We start from the raw sequence: 25,710 nt of genomic DNA on the forward strand, positions 1-25,710 counted from the left end.
TGACTAAATCACTCACATTCTTTCTTTTTTTATTTTCCCTCTCTCTTGCTCGCGCACACACACACTCACAACCTGTACAGTTGGCAGAGGAAGATTGTTTTGATTGAGCCATCCATGTGTGTTGATTTAAGAGATTACTCAGATGATTGGGCGTACTTATAGACCTCCTGTTTTCTCAAGAATATATTTTGATCTCCGTTTCTGAGATAAGGCAGATGACGTGGTGACTCATTTATTACTCCTCTGGAGCCCCGTTGATTCATACAAATCATGTTTATTGCTTTTCCTTATTGGCTTTCCTCATCGTCTTGCTATTTGTGCAGTACTTTACTCGAAAATAAAGTTCATTATCACTTGGATACTACTTAAACATGTATAAATTACTATAAATGTTGGCTGTGTGAGTCTATATTTTTCTATTTACTGACTGTGACTTTTGCTTGTGTCTCTTCAGTTATCCGTACAGTGAAGACAGCAGTCAGGGGAAGCAGTACATGAACACCAGATGCCCCGCTTGGTGTGACCGAATCCTCCTGTCTGGTTCTGCCAGAGACCTGGTCTTCAAGGTGAGTCTGAACCTGCCATTTTAGGTCCAACTCTGAGGCGTTGATTTTAAAAGTCAGATTCCTTAATATTTTGACCAAAATGTCACCACTCCTCCCTCAACTAAAACACAGGCATCTTTATAAATGTCTCACCCTTTGTTTCTACAACTCCATCGTCCTTGATCCATATTACCCTCCTCGCCCTCTGTCACTTCACAGATGGAAGGATGAGGTGTCTGTGAATATTAATTTGGAGCGCTAAGCCATGGGTCCACCCAGACAGTATATATATCCCAGCACTTCACACCAGCGGGCCCCATCTTCTTAATAAAGCCGCAGATCTGTCTCCTTCCTCAGAGAGTCAAACCCTGCAGGCCCCTGCTCAGCCTGAAATCCATCCCAGCATTGTAAACCCCAGCCAATCTGCCGCCTCTATGCTCTCCTTCTATTTTGTTTGCTGGATTACTTAGAGATCCACCATTCAGCTCTGCCAAGTTTCCCCAGATTTTTTGTTACCCGTTTTCCATAAGACAGCATCTTTTGGATTTGTTTGTGTGTGTGTGTGTGTGTGTGTGTGGGGGGGGGGGGGGGGTCTGCAATGACCACCAGAAACAATCCATCAAGTGAAGAAAAACCACATTTTTTGGCATTGTAGATTGACCAGGAATCAGTTCAACTTTAGAGGTCTGAGTCTTTTCACTGCTGGAACACACAGGCTTTCATGTCTTCATGTGTGTGAAAGAGATACAGCAGTGTATTGTACAGGTACAGTCCACAGCAGGGGGCTGCTCAGGAAGTTTGGCTTTCCTTTGTCCGCCACAAATGAGAAATTCCTTCCTGATCTTTCTTCTTGACTGACTGAAGCTGAACTAGAACAATGACTCCGATAACTGTATTACAGTAAGTCGTGAAAAACAAAGACTGTAAAGCATTTTAAAATGATAACACCCATTTTGTTTCACCCACTTAATGTGTCAGGATTATGTAAAAAGTGATTCTCACATACACACACACACACAGCTGGCTTGTTGTTTGCTTTTCTTCCCCTCAAGCGCTGGCTAATTGCTTGTAATGCAGGGACAGAGTGGAACAGTTAGTGTGTTCGCAGATTGGCTGATGATTCACTGAGCACACACTCTCTGGCTGCGAGCATTACAGATTGTTGAGACATAGGCCCGTAAACAGCCCGGCGTGTGGCGTCATCTATCATGGCACGGTCGGTTAACTCGCCATCATGTTATTTTCTGCTTGCCGAGCCCTAACACGCCAAAGGTTGCCCGCTGGCTGTGCGGTGCGGCACCAGCTCCGGGAGCGCCGGTAATGAATGTTTAGCGGAGCGAGCGCTCCCTCTCTGCCGGAGGGCCCCGGGTAATTTGTTTATCTGTCTAAAGATTATGCAGCCCGAAAATCCACAATTTTATGCTGCCTTTGTAAATTATCAAGTGTGTGTTTGATGAATGTATCTCAGGCTTTGGGAGGCAACGGCTCGGGCCGGCTGCCAGACAAATAGAGAAGTGCCAGTGCGTGGCCCGCTAGAAAAGGTAGAGTGAGGTGGAGGCACACCGTGTGCTGACCCCGCTCCACTGCAGGATTGGTCTGAAGTTAATTTGGATTTCGTTTTATGGTTCATTCCCAAGCTCTCTGTCTCTTTCTTCTAGAGCGCCAGTGCAGCTCACCGAGTCACAACTGGTAGCACCCACCAGCCTGTGTGTGTGTGTGTGTGTGTGTGCACGTGGGGGTTGAGGTGGCTGTTTAAAAAGTCTTTAGTTCAACCAGACAAGTGTGATTTATACTCCAGTCTGCAGATTCATGTGTGAGTGGGTAACAGCTTTTTTGTGTGCAGAAAGTGATATTGAAACCTGATTCCCTCAGATAGGCACTTAGATTACACTGAGAGAGTATTTGGTCGAGAGGCAAATGTCCACTTTGTAAATTGCTCCTGCTTTTCATTTCTCTTCGCTGCACCGTGCACAAGTTTGAAAGTTAAAACTGCGATGTGAGTTCTGTGAGTTCCTAAAGGTGCATTCAGTTCATTGCATTCTTGTGTTATTCAAAAGTCAGATGCTGTGCTACTGCTCCGGGAAGCGTTCTTTTAAGGAGTTTAACAAAACAAATGTATGATATTTGCGATGTTTCCAGAGTTTTTCATAAATGATCAATCCTGCATTGTAAAAAGTAGTTTAAACAATTGTATAATGTAACTGAGACAAATGTGTTTATATACTTTCTTTCTTTCTTTTCACTTTATTTTTTTGTCCCAGTAAATTGGCCTAATTGTACTAAAGGCTGTCCCCTACAATTCTCTGAACTGTGTCTAAGTACATAATGAATTACCTTAACTTTATCCATAATTACTTAGCAGTTACAACTGGTGTTCATATTTAAAATTGTAGTATTGCCTCCTACTAATTATACTTAGTTGCAAAATAACCTGCACAGAGTAACTGCACTGGTGACATAAGTAGGATTTTATTGGCACCTAAACTAATTGTTATTGTCCTGGCTCATTTTTACAATTTATTTAAAAGTGAAAATTGTGCACAACCACAAAATAGGTACTTTATACGGACATATTTTAATCTCGCCATTGTACGGTTCTAGGTGACTTTTATTTTGAAATCAACAATATAATCCTTCTAATTGTGTTTGATGGACCTGGTATGTTGATTGCTCATCGATGAATGTGTCATAAAACATGACACAAGCCTGTAATGATCGTACTGTGTAAACACAAACACGCCGCTGCATTGTGTGTGTGTGTGTGTGTGTGTGTGTGTGTGTGTTTACTACTGTACTGCAGCACAGTGTGCGGAACGGTGGTTTCATATCATGAATAAAACATATTGTTCATCCCGTTTTCATCCCCAACATTTTGATTTTGTGTCTCTGCAGCCTGAAAATGAAGAGAAGTCCATAGTCTATGATAACATCGGGCCCAATGTCTGCATGGGGGACCACAAGGTAACAACAGGGACTCTGCCCACATCTTCACTGAGTGTGACTGTGTTGCGATGCTGTGATTAAACTGTTCGTTGTAAATTGACTCTGTGAGTGGGAACCTGGAGTGGGAGAGGATCGACTACTCTCAACACATTTGCATCTAGTGGGGAAACAGCTATTTGTATTATACTGAACAAAATTATAAACGCAACACTTGTTTTTGCCCCCATTCATCATAAGCTGAACTCAAAGATCTAAGATTTTCTCTGTGTACACATAAAGGCCTATTTCTCTTAACTATTGTTCACAAATCTGTGTTAGTGAGCACTTCTCCGTTGCCGAGATAATCCATCCACCTCACAGGTGTGGCATATCAAGATGCTGATCAGACAGCATGGGTATTGCACAGGCCCAGGACCTCCACATCCAGCATCTTCACTTCCAAGATCGTCTGAGACCAGCCACCCGGACAGCTGCTGCAACAATTGGTTTGCATGACCAAAGAATTTCTGCACAAACAGTCAGGAAAGCGTCTCAGGGAAGCTCATCTGCATGCTCATCATCCTCATCGGGGTCTTGACCTGACTGCAACTTCGCACAGCCATTGAAGAAGAGAGGACCAACACTCCACAGGCCACAGTCAACAACCTGATTAACTCTATGCGAAGGAGATGTGTTGCACTGCGTGTGGCAAATGGTGGTCACACCAGAATCTGACTGGTTTCTGGACCCCCCTTATACATTGAAACTGCACCTTTTCGAGTGGCCTTTTATTGTGGCCAGTATTTGAGAGAAATAGGCCTTTTGTGCACATAGAGAAAGTCTTAGATCTTTGAGTTCAGCTCATGATGAATGGGGGCAAAAACAAAAGTGTTGCATTTATAAATTTGTTCAGTGTACATGTGGACATTTGGAAATGAATGTGTTGCAGCTATATGAGCCTGCTAATGTTGTTAAAGGGTTTAGTTATACTACACTGGCTGTCACCTGCATTGATTTTATTGCAAGATTTTGATTGCACTATGCTCAGTTATCAACAATTATGTCATTATTGAGGGGCCATTTATTGGGCCTTGATGTTAAGGTTTTACTTTTAGGTAGCGTAAATGCTGTTTCAGATGCTTTACTAGAAGCACATTTGGAAGCATAAACTATCCTAAAACAACTAACCATAGAGTGCAAATAAAATCAATCTTACGACTAAATTTCTCCTACCAGCAGCTGTATTCCAAAGAGGGAAACAGTCAGCTCTTACTTAAAGCTGTTTATATTTAGGGAAGAACCTAAAAAAAGTGGGAGAGAGGTCAGAGCAGCACAGAGAGGGTATTTTTTAAGCTGACTGTATAGAAAGTGTTTAACACTGTCGTTCAGTCAGACAGAAGGTCTTACACTGAAAGAGAGGCGCCTTAAGTCAGGTCTTTCATCAATACTAGTGTGACATAGACAGTAGTGTGTGTGTGCGAGGTGACCTGAGCACACTGAGAGAACTGCAGCAGCCCTCACCTCCCAGCCACACACTACTGCTAAAATCACAGCTGGCGATGTTTAAAAAAATGTCCAATGTAGTTAGCACTCAGGCCCAAAAATGCACAGCACTGGTATGTGAGTTTAACCTGCGTGTCATCGGCACTCAGACAGGGAGACAGCTTATACTTAATACAGCCTTCAACTTGTTGTCTCTAACTGTGGTTCGTCTCTGTCCCCTGCCAGCCCGTCTTCCTGTCCTTCCGAATAACAGCGGGGGCAGGTAAACCTAATGCAAATAAGCACAAGTGTTGTGTGGTGCAGTGATGTCGTGGTAAATATTATTTTTTCTTAATTATAATTCTTCCCATTGTTGCTATTGTTTGTTTGATTTGCTTGAATTTTTTCATGACTTTGCACAGAGTTTTATTCCAAAATAAAACATCATCAGTGTAAAAGTGTGACATGATTGCTGGTTGCTTAAAATGCTTCAGTCATTTTAAGACATTTACTCACAAACTGGAGCTGCATCTTGTATATTAACTTTTTTAAAAGTGGGCGTCAGGCCATTATTTTTTATTTTTTGGTAGAAATGTCTACTTGGTATTTAGGAATAAAACGTTTCCTTTTTTCCCTCCACAGGGAAGTGTTGCCAAAGGGGAGAGAAGATATTCCGTGAAGCGCCTCTGTGAGAACACCAGAGAAACAAATAGGACACCAACACGCACACACACACACACACAAACACGCACACAAATACACACACACTTTGCACAAGCGTACACTGAAGAGCCTAGACAAAGTTTTTCAGCTGTGCTGACCAGTTGCAGTTGTCCTGACACCTCATCCATACGAAAACTCTCTCCATAAAACACTTGTTGAGATGTGGACAAGCACCCGAGGGCCCGGCTCCAGACAAGACACACATCGCTGACCTCACTGTTGCCATGCAACCCCATTCCCCAGAGAAGAAATAAAAGGACGGACGGACGGACGGACGACTCTTTTCCATGCCACAGCCTTGTTGCCAAAACTCTAATTGAAATCAGTCCTACTACATACTTTTAGACACCGTACTTGCCATTTTTAGGTATGCCTCTATGTATAGAAGCTACTTTCCACACAGTATGTAAGGTGTTTTAAAAAAAGAGTGCAATGCAAAAAAAAGTTGTATATCTATATTGTTAGGGTTATTTGTACATTGGACAGTATAACATAGAGTTGTTGATGGTTTTAGTGCCGTTTTCTGACCAAACATGGTCCCTTTGTTGGAATAGATAGAACGTTTCGATTTATTTCAACAAATGAATATATATATATATATATATATATATATTTTATTTTTTTCTTTGTTTGTTTTGTTTTTGAGTTGTCATTGTTGTTGTGTGCACAACACACTGCCATGCCTGACACATCAGTTGAATCTCATTTTATATACTGTACTTTTTAAAGAGATAATTTATAATTCTTACCAAAATGTTTATGCTGAGGTGTGCGCAGACAGAGTGACTGTGTGGGTGTTCATGCAGCCACACTGACCTTTGAATAGTCAGTACAAGAGGGAAACAGAAGCTGTTCAGTGATTTATTGCCTATCCAAGAATGTTTTAAGCAGTGCCATAGTAGACCATGCAAGTATATAAGATAATGTTTCATATATAGCACTCTCACATTATATCATTATTATTCTTACTCTAACTTATTTCTATAATATTATGGTTCTGAATGTGATATTTTAGATAGGCTTGGGTATCCTTAAAATGTAAACTGTTTGTTTGGTTTTTTTTTGGTCAATTTGTGTTACTGCATTATGGTGCCAAGTATCCTACACCGAAATTAATCTGTGTAAAGAGTTATAAAATACTTAAGTCAGATGGTAATTGGTGGTGATTATGAAATGTAAAAAAAAAAAAAAAAAAGACAGACAAACTCTAAATGCGGAGAAAGAGCAGGAAGACTTGCTTTTTATTTGTTTGGTATGTAGCCTTCTGCAGCCTTCGTTGCAAATAATTTGAGCATTAAAGGGGCGCCAGCGTTTCCTTTTATCGATTTAATTTACTACACTACAGATTTCAGACTATGTGAAGCCGTCAGATTGATCCTCCATGATTTTCTTTTCTCTTTCTAACTCACCGCAAGTGGAAATGATTTTGTGCCTGCAGCAGACTTTATGTTGTCTTGTGTGATTTGGTTGGTAGGCAAAACGTTGTTTTTTTTTTAGTTTTAGTTTTTTTTTTTTTGTTTTTTTTTTTTTTTTAAAGCCTGCTTGTTTTTGTTCCTGCTGGTCATTGTGAGTATACTGTAGGAGTATAAGCCGCAGTTTTTCTTCACTCCATCTTATAAAAGCAGATAGAGATTTTATTATAGCCCCTTCTGGACGGCCTGGCCTCTACTGTAGGTGATGCAGTTCTCAAGCAATAAAAACCATTAGAGCTCAATGGCTGTTTGTCCTCATTACCTCTCATTTTACCACTTTACTACACAATAAGAGCTCTGCTCGAAAAGGTCTCCATTAATTAGCCTTCCACTAGATCATCAGTGTATCATCAGTATATTATTACAGCAGTGTTATAGAGTGGTAGGGCTTACCAACAGGATGAGAATTACACATTTCTTTTGGTCGTTTCTCTTCGGGGAGACTCACTGTGACACCAGCTTTAATTGGCTTAAAATGGGGCTCCATTCCAGCCTGGAGCGAAAATTATTTCAGATCGGGGGATCGACTTTAGGTTGGAGATTTATATTTTCTATTTAATTTGGTATAGCTGCATTTACTAATTTTCCCATAGGTTGGTTTTGAATCATATATCCTATATATTTTGCTCAGTTAAGAAACTACCACTTCTTGCTGAGAAATGTTCACATTTAGCCCTTTAACAGACAATTTTATCCAGGCGGAGGTAAATTAACCAAGTTAGCTACGACCGGCTGAAGCGAGAGGCGTTATATAAATGATAGCCTATTAGGCTATATAAGTCAATTTTAAGCTGGTTATTCACCACAATTTAAGTGCACGATGTAAATGGCGAATAGACATTTTGGGCAGCTTATGCGGTTTATTTGATTCTAAACATTCCAGAAAATTAAAGTAATGAAACTATTTGAATTAAAAACCTTCATGAGGGTACTAAAAAATAGGCTATATGTAATATATAGGATACTTTAGTCACATCAAAATGACATTTTAAAAAGAAAAATAACTTCTGTACAATAAAGTCACTCTAAGGCCATCATTAAGCACTAATGCTGTGCTGTATTAGCCCGTAGGATGATTACGAAATAACATTTTTAAAGTTATTGTCTATCAAACTATTTATCTTTTTCGTTTCATTCAGAGCCACATTATATGACTTATGTGTTCACTTTATTCAGGGCTTATCGCAGAATCTTAAGTGGGATTTGATTTTATGACCACTCATTTCTGATTGGCTGAATCCAGAGGAGCAGTGCAGAAAGCTCCCATTGATTTCAACTACTGGGAGGAAGAAATTGGTGTAGTACCACATGAGTCAGAGGGGGGGGCACTTCTATCTAGGATCTCCACATGACTGGGTGTGATTTGAAAAGAAATCCGGGAACTATTTACACCAAACATTATAAAACTGCAACCGATCATTTTCTTAAATTAATTAATGGGTCATTTTGCTGCGCATCCACTAAAGGTCCAAAAGAGTTCATTAATCCTGAGGTGGGGGGAAATGAAAATGACTGCTAAATAAAGCGTGTATTATTAAAAGAGAACAAACTGACTGACTTTGTAGAGAAAGACTCTGCTTAGGTTTGTAAAAAAAAAATTATTATACAGCAGCATATAATAATTATTATAATTATAATATTTACTCCTTTGTGTAACTTGTTGGGATTCCTTACTATAAAAATATAAAAAAGGTTGAACCTGTAGACAAAAAACATATTTTCACTTTGTAAACAATCGCAGTTTAAACGCTGCTAAATCATATTTATTGTGACATTATTATTATTATTATTGTTGTTGTTGTTAAGAGTTCATTGTTTCCCTTTTCAGCTTTCTTCAGACTTTGGTAAAATGTAAATAATTCTCAAGATAAAACAGCATTAATCCTCTAAAAGCATCATTGTTGGCAATAACGAAATTCAATTATTGATAGTCATGAATTTATCTTTAATTTATATTAAGCCCATACATTAAAACAAAACTCATAATAAAACAAAAATGCTTGTTAAATAATTTATTCATAATACAAAGTGTTTTTTTTTCTTCCTATAACCTTCCCGGAAGCAATAATACTCTCTTTAATTCCAACAGAAACGATGGTCCAGTTTTCTATTCCGCTGTGTTGATGAGGTAAAACAAACTTTCTCGAGTGAAACCAAAAGAAAAGTGTGTACTGTGTTGCCGTTAAAACAAGCTGGTTTTTACAAGGATTATTTACAGCAGTTTGCGTCTATACATTTGTGTGCCGGTACTGAAATGAGAAATGTAAAACGTGGAGAAAAGTGGGCGACATTACTCTGCAGAAATAAAAACGAAGCAGCAGGTATATCTGAGAGGGAATAAGCGCGTCCGGGGGAGAAAGGCTGCCGCGTTTCCACTGGTTGAAACAACATAACTTATTCAGTAAAAAATATATACAATCTCACGTACATTTTCATCTTTAGGCTACAGCACAAATCATTCATCCATCTCAAACCTGCGCCCCCTCAAAACCTTTTATTCTCTTGCCTTTTAGGACAGTGGATACCCTGGTTAAACTGAGCTTTAGAAGCATCACAGGCCCCTTTTACACCTGCCATTTTAAACATGCGTCTGGGATCCGGATCAGTGCTGCTCCTATTAAATCACTACTATTAAACGTGTGCAGCTGCTTTTGTTTAAACCAAAAATGGCATAAAAGCTGAATGATCTAAAAAGTAAATGGTGTACACCCTATGTTTGGATGAAAATAATACTGAACATGATCACCAGTTAATAAGAACATTCAACGGCCTCGTTCAAAGCAAAAGGACTGGCCTTCCTGGCTTTTAAAGGTGACAGAGGCTGCTAATTCTGGAGAGAGGTGTGACAGAAAATACTGTAATAAGTATACTGAATAAAGCAGCATTACTTATGGAATAAAAGCAGAGTCACACTAATAAGCCCAACACTGATCCGGACTGTGTGTGTATAATATTTTGTTTACATTTACACCTGTTGTTAAACCTTCAGCTGTATGCGTAAAAACTGATTTGCGTCGCCAAAACAATTTCCTGTCCCAACATTTTTGTCCTTTCAACTGATATGACCTTGCCATTATCAGTCTTCTTGACGTCCAGCTCTGACAGGAGTTATATCTCCGTGTATACACTGTCTGTTAATGGGTTTGGATGCAGCCAAATGTGTCTCTGGCCACCTTTGGTCCGCGCGTCTGGCCCCACACACTCGGATTTTACGCATTTTCTTTGCTCTGTCTGAGCAAAATGCGATCCCCTCAGGCGCATGTTCTTAATGTCAGGTGAAAAGGGGGTCAGAAAGAGCGCGATAAGTCTCTGTTGGACCCTTTGGCCGCCAACTTTGGCCCCCAGCTGCGTGGGCATCACAAGGTGTCCGAGCTGTTACTGCAGGGGCTGATGAGCGCCAGGTTGGTGGCCTTGTGCTTTTTCAACAGTCTCGTGATTTTCTCATCGTCTGAATTTGGGTCCAGCGGTTTGTTGTACTCATCGTCGTCCTCGTTGTCCGAGCTCTCCTTCATCTTCTCCGTCTCTGAGTCGTGCTTCTTCTTGGCCGTGGCCATTTCTGCCGCGTGTCGCTTCCGCCATTTGGTCCTTCTGTTCTGAAACCAAACCTGTTGAGGAGGGAGAGAGATGCACAGATGCTCAACAGGTCCAGAAAAAAAGCTATCAAAGGCAGAAAGCAAATAGCCCTATACTTTAAACCGATCACAACAGGTGTAGTTAATCCTGGCTACCAAACGTAATAGCAACAACAGTAGCAATAACAACGATATTATTATTATTATTATTATTATTAGCCTAATAACAATACTTTTAAGTTGGATAATAAAAGTTGTATGCAATTGTTCAGCAATAACTTATAACTAACTATATATTATAACTAATCTAGGCCTGCGCAGCCAAGAGTAAGATTTCACAAATTGCAGAAAAGTGAAAGTCGGATAATCAAATAATATTCCACAATTGCCAAAAAAAATACTACGCAGGTAGCCTATTTGACAGTTTTTACCTTGACTTGGCTCTCGGTCATTCCTAAAGAGTAAGCCAGGCGGGCTCTCTCTGGGCCGGCCAGGTATTTCGTCTGCTCGAAAGTTTTTTCCAGTGCAAAGATTTGCTGTCCTGAAAAAGTCGGTCTGGAGTGTTTCTTCTTGCCGTCCTTGTCCATCATTACATTAGCTTGACCTGGGAAAAGAAACACACGGAGGTCATGGTCATGCAGCCTACAGAATGGAAGTTTAAACAACTGTCCTGATAAAGCCCACCCGCTATTTTTAAATGTGACGCTCACGTAAGAGGACACATTTACGCAACTTCACATCTCTGCGTCAAAATCAGCCTCAAATATTCCTCGATGTGTGTCTGAGCTACATGACGGTGGTACTACTATTATAGCCTACTTTTAAATATGAATGTTAGTTTACAAGTTTGAAAGTTCTGCAAAGTTTCACATTAAAATGTAGGCTAAGTGTCTGTGATGCTCAAAAGTAGCTTACATGTAGCTAATATCAACATTATTTTGAATATTGTCAAAAGAATATGTTGATATTAGCTGTGATGACTGTAAAATATATAAATATGGTATGATTATTTGTGTGTGTGTGTGTGTGTGTGTGTGTGTGTGTGTCTGTCTGTCTGTGTGTGTGCAGGCCTGTGTGTGTGTGTTTGCTCTGTGTAAGTGACAGGCCTCTTATCTAAATCACAAGACAAGCAACATAGCTCTGCAAAAACAGTCTGCAAGCCCCACAGCGGTGCCTCTGCTTTTCTGAATGTATACTATTCATTCACTAACCATAAAAGTGTTCGAGTAGACAGCCAGGGAGCCAGGACTTACTAGGACAGGGAATCCGCGGGTCCCTCCAGGGAGAACCCTGCATCACCCCCGGCCAAAAGATGGGCGCCCGCCCCGGCAGCTCGGCCAGGGGCTTCGGGTACCGCGACACCGCCGGGCTGAAGTACATCCCCGCTGCTGCGGCGGCTGCGGTAGTGGTCAGGCCGTTTATCCTGGGGAACCCGGACAGCAGCTGTCCGGCCGTGGTGATGGGTCTCCCCAGGATGTCGCTTATTCCGTGGGGAGTCCCAATGGCGATCTGGGAGTTGAGATTGGAGAGCTGGGGCGCCTTGAAGCCCCCCGGGCTCTGCTGCAGCGTGTACGGGAACAGGGATGTCTTCATCTCGGTCATGTTGTGCAACGCCGCCAGCGGGGTGCTGCCCAGGACGAAAGCACTCTGCCGGTTAGCCTCCATCTGCCCGACCGCTAACATTTGTGAACATGAACCACCAAACTTGCTTGGATAAAAACGGGAAACAAACAAAAACAAATCACCTAATAAGTGTAAATAAGGGCGCAGGGCGGACTGGTGATATTCAGGAGCCAGGCCACTTCTGCCGCCCTCTGCAAAAGTATCCTGGACGAGGAAGCAGCGGACTCTTTGAAATGTTGAAAAACTTGAGCGAAAGCGAACTTCTCCTCTCTCTTGGGAAGTGAAGAGCTTGGTCAAACTCCCAAAAATGTCTCCGCGTGTTTGTTTTGCTCGGGAGTCTGTCAGTTCGGAGAAGGCTGCATGCGTCCGCCACAGGAATCCTCGCGGAAGTCGGACCGTCTGATGATGTTTTTAGTGGTTTTGATGGGGACCATTAAGGGGTCGACTTGTCTTTCCATAAATTGACTCGCTCTAGACTAAGAGTGAAGCGGGACCCGCTGATAATAGCGCAGCCACCTGCACGCGCGCTATTCCCATTGGACAGGGCTGAGTGAGGCAGCGCCGTGATTGGAGGAGACAGAAACTTCGCTGCTTCACACGTGCGTCTCCGCTGGACGGGTGCTGCCTTGGCGTGCTGTCGGAAATAGCAGTTTCCAGTTCAGCTGCATATGAACGACGCCGCTCAGTGCTTATTAGGACTGACTGGATTTATTTATGATAAATGATGATGTTATATGTTGCGGAGAAGTAACGTTTCAGAGCAGGTAGCTACACATCCGAAAAGTAGGCTATAGCCTAATATAGGCCTATAGGCTATATTACTCTATTTTATTCCAATATAAAAATTGTCCACTTTTTTTGGGAAAGTTGTATTTATAGCCTAGGCTACTCGAAACTTGTTACAAAAGGCCACGGCAGATCAACATTTTCCCGACTTTTCTGTGCAAAAGAAAAGAGCTCCACTAGCTTATAGAAAATGGTCTAGAAATATCGTTTTCATCCTCGATTAAAACCACTTAATTGTTGCTCAAAGCCGTGTTAAAGACTTTTTATTTGGAAGGCAGGGTGTCGGAGGAGACCTTGAATGCATCAACAGCCACACTCCATTAAGATCTTTAGCGGTGCTGTTAATGATGCGTCTCACACCGTGGAAATCATTGTTTCCACATATGACAAAGAATATACATTTACATTATAAGCTGTTATCGCAGACACTGTGAGTATATTAAAACAGAAACGTGACCCGGCCGGGGTGAGGAAGGATTCCTAATGTGTGAAGTGAATTTAAAGGAGACTGAAGATTACACTTTTGTAATTGAAAGACCAGTCCTCGGAAAACTTCAGCTAGAATTTTTCTTTTTGCTTGCCCGTTTTTTAAATTGTGGTTGTTGATATCTTTGATATGCAATGCGGTTAGGACGTTTCCACCAGTCAGCGTGTTTTTATTTTATTTTATTTCCTTTGATCCCGGTACTTTGGAGAATGAGGTTGGATAAACTGAGTTATTCCTGCGCTTTCTGCAGGTCTAATCTGACTGAAAAGATTACGATTTCACTCAATTTACCCCATCTTGAACATCGTTATTATTTCAAGCCATTTCATGTGTTTTCATCAAGAATTTGAAAAGAATGGATTAAAAAGAGCAGCGCCTGGCCTCTGAACAGGATTATTACAGAGTAAAAACTCTTTACAGGCCAGAGCTCGGTTTTATGTGAGTGATATAATCAGTGTTTTTGAGACAAACTGCGTTATTACGGTGAAAGCGTGTGAGAAAAGGCTCCAGGCTCCAGTCATCACTCTGAGTGCTGTAATATTTTATGGAGATGTGAGAAGGTTGTAAGGGTGAAATATGGCTACGTTAGCATTTGAAAGGCTTCAGCAAATGCACCTTGCTGCCCATTTGCTCACCGGGGAGAGATTGTGGTTTTTAAAAAGGTTTTCAACGCGAGGTGATTCACAATTTTGACTGTATTTCTTCAAGTTGAAGGGATGCAGTACACACGTTTTCTAATTCTGTAAATGGCCCTCTATTTCTAATTTATATCCGTATATTTCCCCTCTGATCATATGCATGGATTTTATTACCTTATTTGAAAGTCTTTCTAAAATGATCACTATAGGAGTAGCTTGAGGGGAAAAATAAATATGGTCCTATACTTTTTTTTTTACAAGTGTTGCTCAATCTCTTCGTTTTTGTAAAATGTCAGTAGGCTAAGTTAAATGAGGCAGCTCCTGGCTGACCCAGTGTGAGATCAATGACGGAAAGATTGGCACTTTCTCCAGTTCATCTACAGCCAAAGACGGGAGCTGCCAAACAGCCCGTCACCGTAAAACCATAATCGCAATTTAAAATAATGAATGATTTGAATTTCTGTCTTCTAAATTTACAAGTAATTTAAAGTTTAAACTCTTAAACTCGAATTTGTTACAGACACTCAGACGTGGCGCTCACTAAACCAATGGAGGGTAAATATCCTGACTGATAATTATTGGACACATTATTAAACCAATAAAATGACATTAATTCCGACGATTTAACACCAAGATATTGTCTAAGAGTTGACCACACCTACATTAATATTTCAAAGACAATAACATGGTAATTTATAAGTGAAAGGATATTAATAATAATAATAATAATAATAAGCCTCATTGCGATAAATAAAGAAGAATATCGGCTATAGCCTAGTCTTAATAGGAAATGTTGATTTTATTATTTATTCTAAAATTTGTAGTTAAATGTGAGCCTGTTGTTCACAGCAGTAAGTTATTACACTGCAGTCCAGATGAATATAAGCCTGATTTATTCGGTAAATTCTATTGTGATTTTTAATAATGGGCTGTTGGCCTGCTGCTGGCGCGTACCGCAAGCCTTTGTCCTGCTATTGAAGGGAAATAGGTTAATAAACAGCACAATGATAATCTTATCTGAGTGTAACCTCGACACAAATGGGAATTGACAGAACAGTGACGGGGAAGATAAGCAGATGTTTGGACAAAAAGACGCTTGTTGCAGTCAGTAGATCTGCTCCTAGTCAGCCGTTCAGCTGCTTCAGCACCAGCCAGTGCCCCTCTGTGCTTTACAGTTAACACAACAGTCATAACCATTAAAGACATGAATACAATCCTACTTGCAGAAAATGTAATAATAAAAAAAGGCACTAGGCCCTTCAAATAATAATTATATTCAAAGCAGTCATAGAAAGAAGGAAAGTCCAACAACTAGAAGGTAAAACATTTATTTGCTGTTTTCAGTGCATCCACAGCGTCTCTTTAAGCACTCAGTGGGAAGTCAGATTGGGATTGGGACCCCCTTCCAAACACGTGATCACATGTAAAGTAGTAAATATGTAGTAGTGCACAGGAAATCAAAATGAACGCCTGTATAATTTAACCAGGACCGCCCTCTAGTGGCACTCACGCAGAAGCTGACATGATCACAGTCAGGCTTCCCTGCGAAGGAACAAAAAGCTCATCATCAAACAACCTATGATTCTTTGCTGAGTTTTGTGTCTTTTATTCGATATAGAAGCTGTAAAATTACCCTTATGAAAAGCCACTTTCCTAAAACCTTTGTGATATGATGAAATCGCCCTAAATTAAGAGTGGAATAATGGAATTAATAAACAACAACAACAAAAAAATGTAAATGCAAGTGAAACCAAAATGGAGTCATGAACAGTGTGAGGGTCAATCCTTGACAAGTTTTCTTAAATTAAACATCTCAACTGGTCCCTCATCAGGAGGAAAAACTGTGTGAAAAATCAGGACAAAAAAAAAATTTGTCAATGATGGGAAAAAAAACTATTTTAAAAAACAAGACTGGTATTTTAAGGGACAATTAAGTTTTAAAAAATCCCCTAAGAATAGACAGACAGAAAATCTCAATAAAATTATTTTCATTGTTGAGTAAAACAGAACAGTTTTACAAAGAGCTGTGGCCTTTCCAGTCCACATCGTTCACTATGAGTATTTTTCTAGTTTGACCATAAATTTGTTTTTGTCTTTTTCACTCTTACCATATCAAAATAACAGTTGGTGTTAATTATTTCATCACATGACATCAGTAAATTTCAGTAATTTACCAGTAAAATCAGAATAGAGTTACTTTCAATTCCTTTTGTTTTGACTCTCCTCCCAACTCATAGGATATTAAATAAAAAATCAAATTGTTTCAGTGTTCCGTTATTAAATAGCATTATTTTTTATCATGTGTAACTTTACAAAATGTTTTCACATGTCAAACATTTCAGATGTCAGACATGCTTCTGTTAAATCCAAAAAAAGATGTCTTATTTGTCCTTCCAAAACATCGTGAGCTGGTTTAGTGAATCAGAGTCCTCCCCATGTGATCCATTTATTCCAACACGATTTTAACACACTGCATTTCAAATAAAAGACTTGTTGTATTAGTGATAATAAACAATTTGTGTGCTCACCACTGGAGCCTTCATCCAGCTGCTTTAAAATAAATGTTATATTCATTATTATTTTCAACAAAACATTGGCTCCTATTAGCTTTAGTAGTAATTAGTTTAATTATTTGGCCTGATAAATTAATAAACAGTGCTGCTTTGATGGTGATGATGGCTGATGGTTGTTAACCTCAACATTTCATTTAGTTGACAAACACAAAATGGATTGTGTGTCTCCTGTACATCAAAGTATTTCAAATTGTGCATGTGAATAAAATTCCACAAATATATACAGTTACAAAAAACTTGTGATTTAGCATTTAATTAGTCTTATATCACTCAGGCCCGCTGGCAGTTTAAGAATCAAAATCAAAATGTTTAATCCTCCAAATATGCTATATCTAAGACATCGTCAAGGGACTACGGTGGATTGAACATAATCTTAATCTATAACATTAGTTCAGTCAGTCCCCAACTTTCTCCGTCACTCCCCCTCTGGAGGCCGAAAACATGTCAAGCAAACACATACTGTACATTGATAGCAACTTTATCAGCAGGTAACAACAGTGGGGAAACAAAAGGAGCCCAGTGAAATGTATTGAAATAACATGAACTGGATGTTTCTTTTCAAGAATCTTTTTCGTTAGGTTCTGTTGTGCAAATAATGCAAGTTAAACTTTGTTAAACTGGAGTTTTTATACACAAAACACACAAGACTCCCCTCCTACACTGACAGTAAACTCAAGAGCAAGCTCATACCTGAAATCTGACTGATGTGTTTCTTTTATAAATCTAGCCAACCCAAATCTTGATAGTCTTATCGGCATCACAGCGCCCGTGTTTCTTTATCATTTGCAAGTGAAGACATTTTGCTGTGCTAATGTTATTCAAAATTTCCTCAGTAATACTTCAAATCCGTGTTGTGAAACCTCTCACTTAGGAAGGGAATGAACCTAGTAAAACCACTAGATGGCAACATGCATCAAGCATAAGGACAAGAAACTGCAAGATCCTCCTGGCTGTGTGTCTGGATCATGTGTGGATGGGACCCTGAGCCCTCTGCCCTCATGCAGTGGTCAGTGGTTATCCAGGACCCACAGGTTTACAACTTGACTTCAGATGCTGGAAACCAACACTTGGTTGCAGTCACATGTACACATATTCAGGTTACACTTTATTTGGACACTCCAGTGGTAATTTACAATAAAATGAAATGAAGTGTCATAGTTTAGTGAAGTATAGTATAGTTTCAGGTCATATAATAATTTGATATGGAGAGGCTTAGGGATATATACCAGAAATATAATACAGTACAATAAAGGAGGACTTTATGGTATATAAGAGTGTAACAAATAAATAGGTTATGGATTTAAAATGATACTGCCAATATTTGTAGGATTTGAAAACATGGCTTTGACTCCCCCTAGTGGTTGTATCAAAAAGAGAAGGAAAGAAACAGACTTTTTTTAAACAAGCAAAATAAATGAAATGATGCAACAATCATGTAAAAATGCCACACACAGTGGCTTTAAAATTTCAGTTAAACACTTTATATATCTATGACCCCTGAATTGTGCTTGTGTGATACATATATTGTCTGTTAAAAAAATATTATAGTACCAAAATGAAGTTTTCCCCCAGCAAATGTTGATAACTGTAGTACAGATACTCATTCATCCAAGACCCTGAACCAGCAGGCAGGTTCATGGCCTGGCCCTGTCTCTTTCCAGCTTGACCCAGATGCTAGAGTTTTCCTTCCCTGCCTTCCGCTTCAGTGTATGCTTGCCTTGGTGAGTTCATGATTATTATTTTTTTTTCATTTTATGAAACTGTGTCATACCAATACCTAAGCCCTTGATCTGGTAAAACTAGAATAAGCTTTGCAGTACAATGAGCGACATTCATCTCACGACACATTTCTCTCTGTCTTGTCATTTTTTTGTTATGTGGCCATTTAGAAATCAAAGAGTGAAAGCTGCATTACAGCACACATCAGGGAGCAATAACTTGGGGGACTAGAGGGAAATGAAAGTGCTGGGTGGTGCATCTCAGCTTTGATTGACCGTAGCTTAGAAAAACATTGTTTTTGGCCAAACTCTCAGGCAGCCTATTTGTTCAGCCCAGGCAGTGCTGGACAGCAGAGAACCATACCATCTCGGATGCTTGAGGATTTTGAAATATCATCCCCTTAAATTCCCCTTGGATAACACAGTGAACACTGGTCTAACAAAGGCTATGTGGCCAGTTTATTGCTTTGTGTTTGCAACATGAATAACAAGGAGGAATATAACTTCATGAAACCTAGAATGGGCAGCATGATGCAGTCACATTGCAAAAGTCATGCATAGATTTAATAGTTTTCTTTCTGAATGTACTGCATGTGTAAATGATCATTCTCAATTGATTGCATTGCTATATTTTGCTGTTGGATGGCACAAGACTGCAGACTGCATTTCAGTTGTCAGCACTGTAATGTCTGAGCATCAGATTCATGATGTCTTATAACACTGAATTGCATTTGCACACCACATTTCACAGAACTAATGGAGATGTACGGAAATCCAGCCACCTTGAGATACTGAGATAACACATGTACGCTGCCTGCAACCTGGTGCATCCCAACTGCCCCAAGTCATCTGTGCAAAGATCTAATCAGGTGGGGATTGATGGAAACCCATTCTTACTTAGAATTGCACTTTTTTATCTCCTGATACTGTTCATGTGAGGATTTTAACAGTAAGCTGAAGGATTTTAGCGCTTTGATGTCCAGCACTACATGAAAATGACACGTACCGTTTTGATATGTGTTAGCTCTCTGGAGGAGCTCTGCCTCCAAGCAAAGTTTGGAATCATAGCTGTAGAGGACTGAGGCATCATCATTTTCTGTCTGTATGCAGTTTGTTAATTTGTAAATTTATTTTTATCAACCGCCTTTGGTAAATCTTTTTTTGGCTTATCAAGTTTGTTGTAAAATTGGATGCAAAATGAAAGATATATTGAAAATTCAACATGCATTTCCAGGAACACATTGTGAAGCGAGCAATGAAAGACGGCTGAAATAATAATGACACAAGTGATGTTCCAGTAAAAGCAGCACCGAGCGAAGTCCATTTGCTAATGTAACATTTTGCCTGCCCCTTCCTCAAAACATAAATAAACATAAAAATAGATGGTCTGTCCATTACGTTTACTTACCGACCAATACTTACAGGAACATGAGAAAGAAAACTAATTAAGAGCCACATACAATATTTCACCATGAAGGAAACACATTCGCTGACAACGTCATGTTGTTTAGTTATTCTTGATTTATTATTTCTTGAACTGAAACATATTTGTATAATAATAATATTCAACCCTTTCAATCATCCTGTAGAGAATTGCACAGTTTGACGCCAACCATTGTAGTGCACATAAACAGTCTCTATTACTCTATTAACTCTACACTCTTAACAGCTTCCTGGTTTACTCTATTAAACTGTACACATTGTTGTCTGTTATCTAAACAACCTCTTAACCAGTTTAGAACTATTCCTCTAACGTCATTGTAATGTCATTTAGAAATTAAGATGTATTAAGTAATACTGTATGTGACAGCAAGAACACAGGTCTGTAGTTGGTAAAGCTGTGTTTATCTCCCATTTTAAAGGTCCAGTGTGTGAGTTTAAGTGGCATCTAGTGGTGACGGCTGTGAATTGCAACCAGCGACTCACGGTTGTGAGTCTTTAAGTTGTGAAGTCTTTATTCTGATTTCAGTGTGCTCATGTGCTCTTAAGTCGGAATGTGAAATCACCATGGACGCTACTACAAAGTTGTGTAGTAGCTTCCATCTAGACATCTAGTTCACTCTACATGGACAGCAAACTAACTGTATATGCAACACCTGATTTTGCTCAAATCAAAGTTCTGTAAAGTTCTTTATGTCTCATGTACACTTTATTACTCTTTTTGCAATAAAGATTTAAGGAGGGAAAACATGGAAACATGGCGGTGCAACACGGCTACGTCCATGTAAGATACAAATGGCTCATTCTAAGGTAATAAAAACATAATGGTTCATTATGTAAGGTCTTTATACACCACTGAAAACATAGTTATGGATATTAGATTGCTTTTCTGTCAATATATCCTCCTAAATATTACACACTGGACCTTTAAAAGGTGGAATAACCTTTGCTATGTTACATTACATTTGGTGCTTATATCCAAAGAGACTTACATTTGATGAACAACATACAAACATCAACAGAGCATTTGATATTTCATCATGTCGGGGGTGGGAGATCTTACATCTTACATCATTCATCATCTGTTCATTCAATCTGGAAAGATACAGTACCTGTTTGAAAATAGAGACTAAAAATATAGCTTAGATGTTTGATGATATCGTCAATAGTCTTTTTCACTTAATCATGTTGATCACTCCCGATCAGTTGTTGTTCACTCCCGATCAGGATTTTGCTACAATTGATCTAATTTCAGTTTCACTCAACTCTCCAAGACAAATGGACTGTACTGTACTTCCAGCCACCCTGTATTCCCCCATCATTACATTTTTTAATAGAATTTGCAAGATTAGGCCCAACATTTACAAAAAAGGAATAGAATTAATTTACCATTTCATTTTTTATAATCTTATTATTGTCATTAAAAGCACAATGTGTAAGATCTCCCACCCCCCACATGATGAAATATCAGAATCCACTATAATGAAGTATAACTGCTGTTTGTTTTTGTTTTTTAAATGATGTGCTTATCCCACATATTGTCAGTTGTGTATGAACAGAGTGACAAAGAGGAGCAGACACACACAGGGAGGATCATCACGCCAGGCGATGGTCCTTTTAACTTCTTTGTTGCAGAAGAAGTGATGCCCGCTAATCCAGGAAGACATAAAAAGTCTCATTTAATTAAAGATCAGCTATACATGTAATTACAAAAGAGCAGATGAGAAGAATGGCTTAGAGAGTTGCCTGGCTGAGGGAGAGGAGGAGGTGAAATTCTGCCTCCTATTTCTTTGGAGCATGTGGCCAGGAACTACACAGTACCTTTAATGAAATGCCTGGGCAGACTTGGACACAGATTTATTACAGTTTTATCGAAGTACCTTTGATATCATTTTGATTTTATTTTCACACTTTATTATAATATTCTTTCATGGCTTGTCCCGTGATTGTCAACTTATTTTTATAAACCTGCTTTTCAGCTGTATTTCTTCTAAATTTTGTGAAGTTTCTGAAAATATGTTTTTTTTAATAATTCAGTGATAAGTAACTGTTTAATATAAACCCCTTTTCACCACTTTTGTTTATTGCTTCATCAGTTCTTACCCTTACATATCTACTGCAATGCCTCCTTCACTTATGTTGCCTGATTAGACCTTCTCTTGGGACTATGTGGGCATGAACAGAACTCCCTCACTCTCCTGTTAGCTGTGTTGCACCATTTACAACATTATCATTGTTACTAGTTCATAAAGTTTGGTGAAAGGTAATTCCCATCATGGCTCCAATCCACTTTTAGAGAGATCCCTTACCAGGATGGCCGAGCATAGTCATAGGCATAGCATAGTAAAAGCACAGTAACATTAACTGGGACAAAAGTTAAAGCGTATGGGACACCGGTGGATTAGTAGGAGTTTGAGCCAGCGCCAGAATCTGTATCCATCTGCAGGGGGAGCCACTGCAACAAAGATCCCTCATCCACTCGCTCTTTCTCATCTCATCTCATCAAGTGCAACTCAGGCTATCTCTGCTATGTGTACACTCACACAGGGAGCAGACACAGGCTGTTTCAAAGCATATACTAACTGACTGCCTACTACATACTCAAACATTATGTAATGCATACTGTGTACTAAATGAACGATTAAGCACGCCATTACGAGCAGACTGTTTACACTGAAGTACACTCAAGCCAGACGGTTTAGTGACTGCATCATGTGATCACCAATGCACAGTCACAGACACATTTTGGGACGGTTGAGTGTGTGCTGTGAGCTCACAGCGTACACTCAGAAAGTCTTGCTAATCTAACATACACTCAGGCCTTTCTCACATACACAAAAATCCACATACTATGCAGTATGGAACACACTACATACTCAATTTGATATTATACTTAGTATAATTATAAATAAGTAACATCAAACTCAACCAATAACTGAATGATCTCATAGCAAACAGAATGAGTATAGAGGTAGAATCATAAACCATGGCCCCACCAGCACTGACTTCATCAGTGTTGTACAGGTGAGGATAACAGATTGAACGAACTAAATGTTGCTCATCATGGTCATTGCAAAAGATAGACAAGTTCCAGTTGTCTTTAGCTGTGTGTGGTCTCTGAAATATTTTGTTTTGGAGTGAAAATGAATGTGGACGCTCCGCAGGATTTTGCCAAAACATAAAATGAGGATGAAAAATTGTCATCGGGAAGGCACTAAACCTTAAATTAAGTTTAGGGTGTTCAGATTTCATATTGTGAGCCCCAGAGTGCATTCTATAAGACAGGTAGGAAATGAGCCAAGACAGTGCAGGCCCACAATGTCCACCCTGTCTTCCTAAATGGTTGAGAAGTACATTGTAATTACTTGAGAGCGGCAGCAAGACCGATTAGCACCTGAATTGGTGGAGTACTTGAAGGCAAAGAGGAGGTTCTTAACCACCTATGTGATGGCAGTTTTACAAATGTGGTAAGACCACCTGTGGACAGACCTGGGGCCGGATTAATGTGACAGACAACTAATCTAGACAGATGATTGAATCCAGTGAGCATTGATGCAGTTATTTATACTGTCTCAGAATTAGAGAACACCGTACACAAGTAATCTCACCCCATACTAGGTGTGAATATTGGTCTTAAAGCTGCATTAATAGATGATTGGGAATTAGGGGCAGCAGTTGAAAACACAATATAGTCATATATTCCCTAACAAGTTGTTATGGCTAATGTATTTGCAAACAACTGCCCATTTACACATCCAGCAAATGCAACATAAGTATTCATTTGGAGTCATAGCTCTGATTTGGTCTCCACCAGCTCCTGAGAAAAATATCTGACTGCTAAATGCGCCACTAGGCTCACCAGCTAGTTGCTAACTGTGTTTGTTGAAAGTTGATATGTCCTCCTCTGAGCTTTCACCTTCTAGATCTGTCTGGCCTTCTTCCACCTCACCTCCTGACTGGTCTGACTTCCCTTCCACAACTCTGAGTAAAATCCTTTCTGCCTCGCTCAGCCCTCTGCTTCCTGAAGTATGGAAATAGGTTAAAAAGGGGAGCTACGGGGTGCGGTTAGCTCACTTGGTAGAGTGTGTGCCCCATGTACAAGGCTTAGTCCTTATCACAGTGGCCTAGGTTCTAATCCTTTGCTGCATGTCGTCCTCTCTCTCTCATGTCCTGTCTCTATCTCCTTATCCTATCTGAAATAAATAAAGGCAACAGAAACATCTTCATTGCCTCCCTTGTTGCCCTAAAATGTGGAAGCTCAATGCCTGTCATTTTGAAGAGAAAGTCAATGCGCTCTGTTAGCAAGACCCCCACACTGTGACATCACTAGAAAGCCAGAACACTAGGTTTCTAAAAGACTGCATAAATGGTGCTTGACAAGATACAAAGATACTGCAATGACATATAACTTATCCACATAGTAACTTGCAATAGATTACCAAATGTGTTTTTTTTGTTTGTTTTTTTACATTCGAAGCTTCAGTTAAGTTATTCAAATGAAGCTTCAAATGGCTGTTTTCATAATTTATGCCATAACCTAAAAAGTTATTATATATCCTCCAACAGAATCCTCAATTTGAATAAAGTGATATATTTTTTTGTAACTACTAAAAGGCGTTGCGATTCAAAGTTGGCCCATGGGCAGGGTGGTCCAGCGAAAGTGACATGAAATGGGGAGAGCGAGTGGCATTGGCGAGAGCAAAGCAGTAAATCAGAGTGTTGTTTTCTGATTGTTTTGCGGCGGTTGTGTTCTGGGGCACAAATGAACACAGCCAACCCTCCGCACGGCCCTGCGGGAGGGATTTTGTGTAAATGCAGCTGCATCACATACTGTATGCGGCCTGTTCTGCTGTGCCTGTCGGCTGTGTGGCTCAGCCTCAGTCTCGGTCAAACTAACACAGAGACGGAGGAATCAATGTAACATTGCCACTAGTATGTTTTTATAGTATGAGCAGCATTCGAATGTTGCTTTAGAATTCAAATGTCAATGTTATGAACGACACATCCACAGCCCTTAGATTAAAAATGTCTGTTGGGAAAATGTAAAGAGAGAGGAAGTTTCACGTCAATGTAAAACAGGACAAAACAGATTTGTAATTAGAGTATGTAACACTTTGTACAACATCACCAAAAGATACATTTGTTGAAGCGCATCATAGAAACTAGAGCCCGACCAATTAATCGTTTTGCAGATATTATTATTTCTCTGTAATTTATTACTTCTAAATATTTTCTAACATTGCCAACATCATATAATACTGCCTTTTGCTAAATTAGCCACAAAGCTAATGCCGTGTTTATCAGTGGAGGAGGCTAACATTTATGAGCGATTCAACTGTAACATAGTGTCTGTAGTTACAGTCAGCGTGTCAGAAATAATTAAACCAGAGGGGACTTGTGAACAAGTATCTAACACACAGTTGCAGGTCCTTTTGTAGACAGTCATGTAGTATTAGATTAATTCAAGGGCAGCGTTTCCTCTGCGTCACTGTATCATAGAGCCAGAAGTGTGTTAGGAAATCGTTTCTGCAGCTTTGGATAGAATTACCAGAGTGCAGGTGATAAATTAGATGTAGAAAGTAGTCATCGTGGCAGATTATATCTTAGGTAATAACTACTGCATGACAAAAAACATATATATATAATTATTTGCCTATGTAGGAGAGCCTTGTTTATCATTATTTTGATAACAATGACATGAGAGATGATATATGGTATTATTATTATTA

General features: G+C 39.6%; 2 protein-coding genes across 3 annotated transcripts in view; both read right to left on the bottom strand.

Moving 5' to 3' along the window:
- LOC123984325 (thyroid adenoma-associated protein homolog) overlaps positions 1 to 25,710 on the bottom strand; it is a 184,538-nt gene that overhangs the window by 129,515 nt on the left and 29,313 nt on the right. The gene's annotated exons all lie outside the window — the stretch shown is intronic.
- On the bottom strand, positions 9,158 to 12,818 carry nkx6.2 (NK6 homeobox 2). Its single transcript, XM_046071161.1, has 3 exons — positions 11,970 to 12,818; positions 11,148 to 11,320; positions 9,158 to 10,749 (listed from the first exon to the last, which is right to left on the bottom strand). Exons 1-3 carry the CDS (start codon positions 12,397 to 12,399, stop codon positions 10,501 to 10,503), a joined length of 852 nt encoding a protein of 283 aa, XP_045927117.1. The 5' UTR covers positions 12,400 to 12,818; the 3' UTR covers positions 9,158 to 10,500.

Source organism: Micropterus dolomieu, linkage group LG15 (assembly GCF_021292245.1).
Source record: "Micropterus dolomieu isolate WLL.071019.BEF.003 ecotype Adirondacks linkage group LG15, ASM2129224v1, whole genome shotgun sequence".
NCBI lineage: Eukaryota > Metazoa > Chordata > Actinopteri > Centrarchiformes > Centrarchidae > Micropterus > Micropterus dolomieu.

Bases quoted from the DNA above. Each gene is read 5' to 3' on its own strand.
- nkx6.2 (XM_046071161.1), bottom strand. From the start codon at position 12,399: ATGTTAGCGGTCGGGCAGATGGAGGCTAACCGGCAGAGTGCTTTCGTC. The intron at 11,321-11,969 runs GTAAGTCCTGGC...TTCTTTTCCCAG, and splicing joins CCCGCGGATTCCCTGTCCTA to GTCAAGCTAATGTAATGATG. The intron at 10,750-11,147 runs GTAAAAACTGTC...CCTCCTCAACAG, and splicing joins TGACCGAGAGCCAAGTCAAG to GTTTGGTTTCAGAACAGAAG.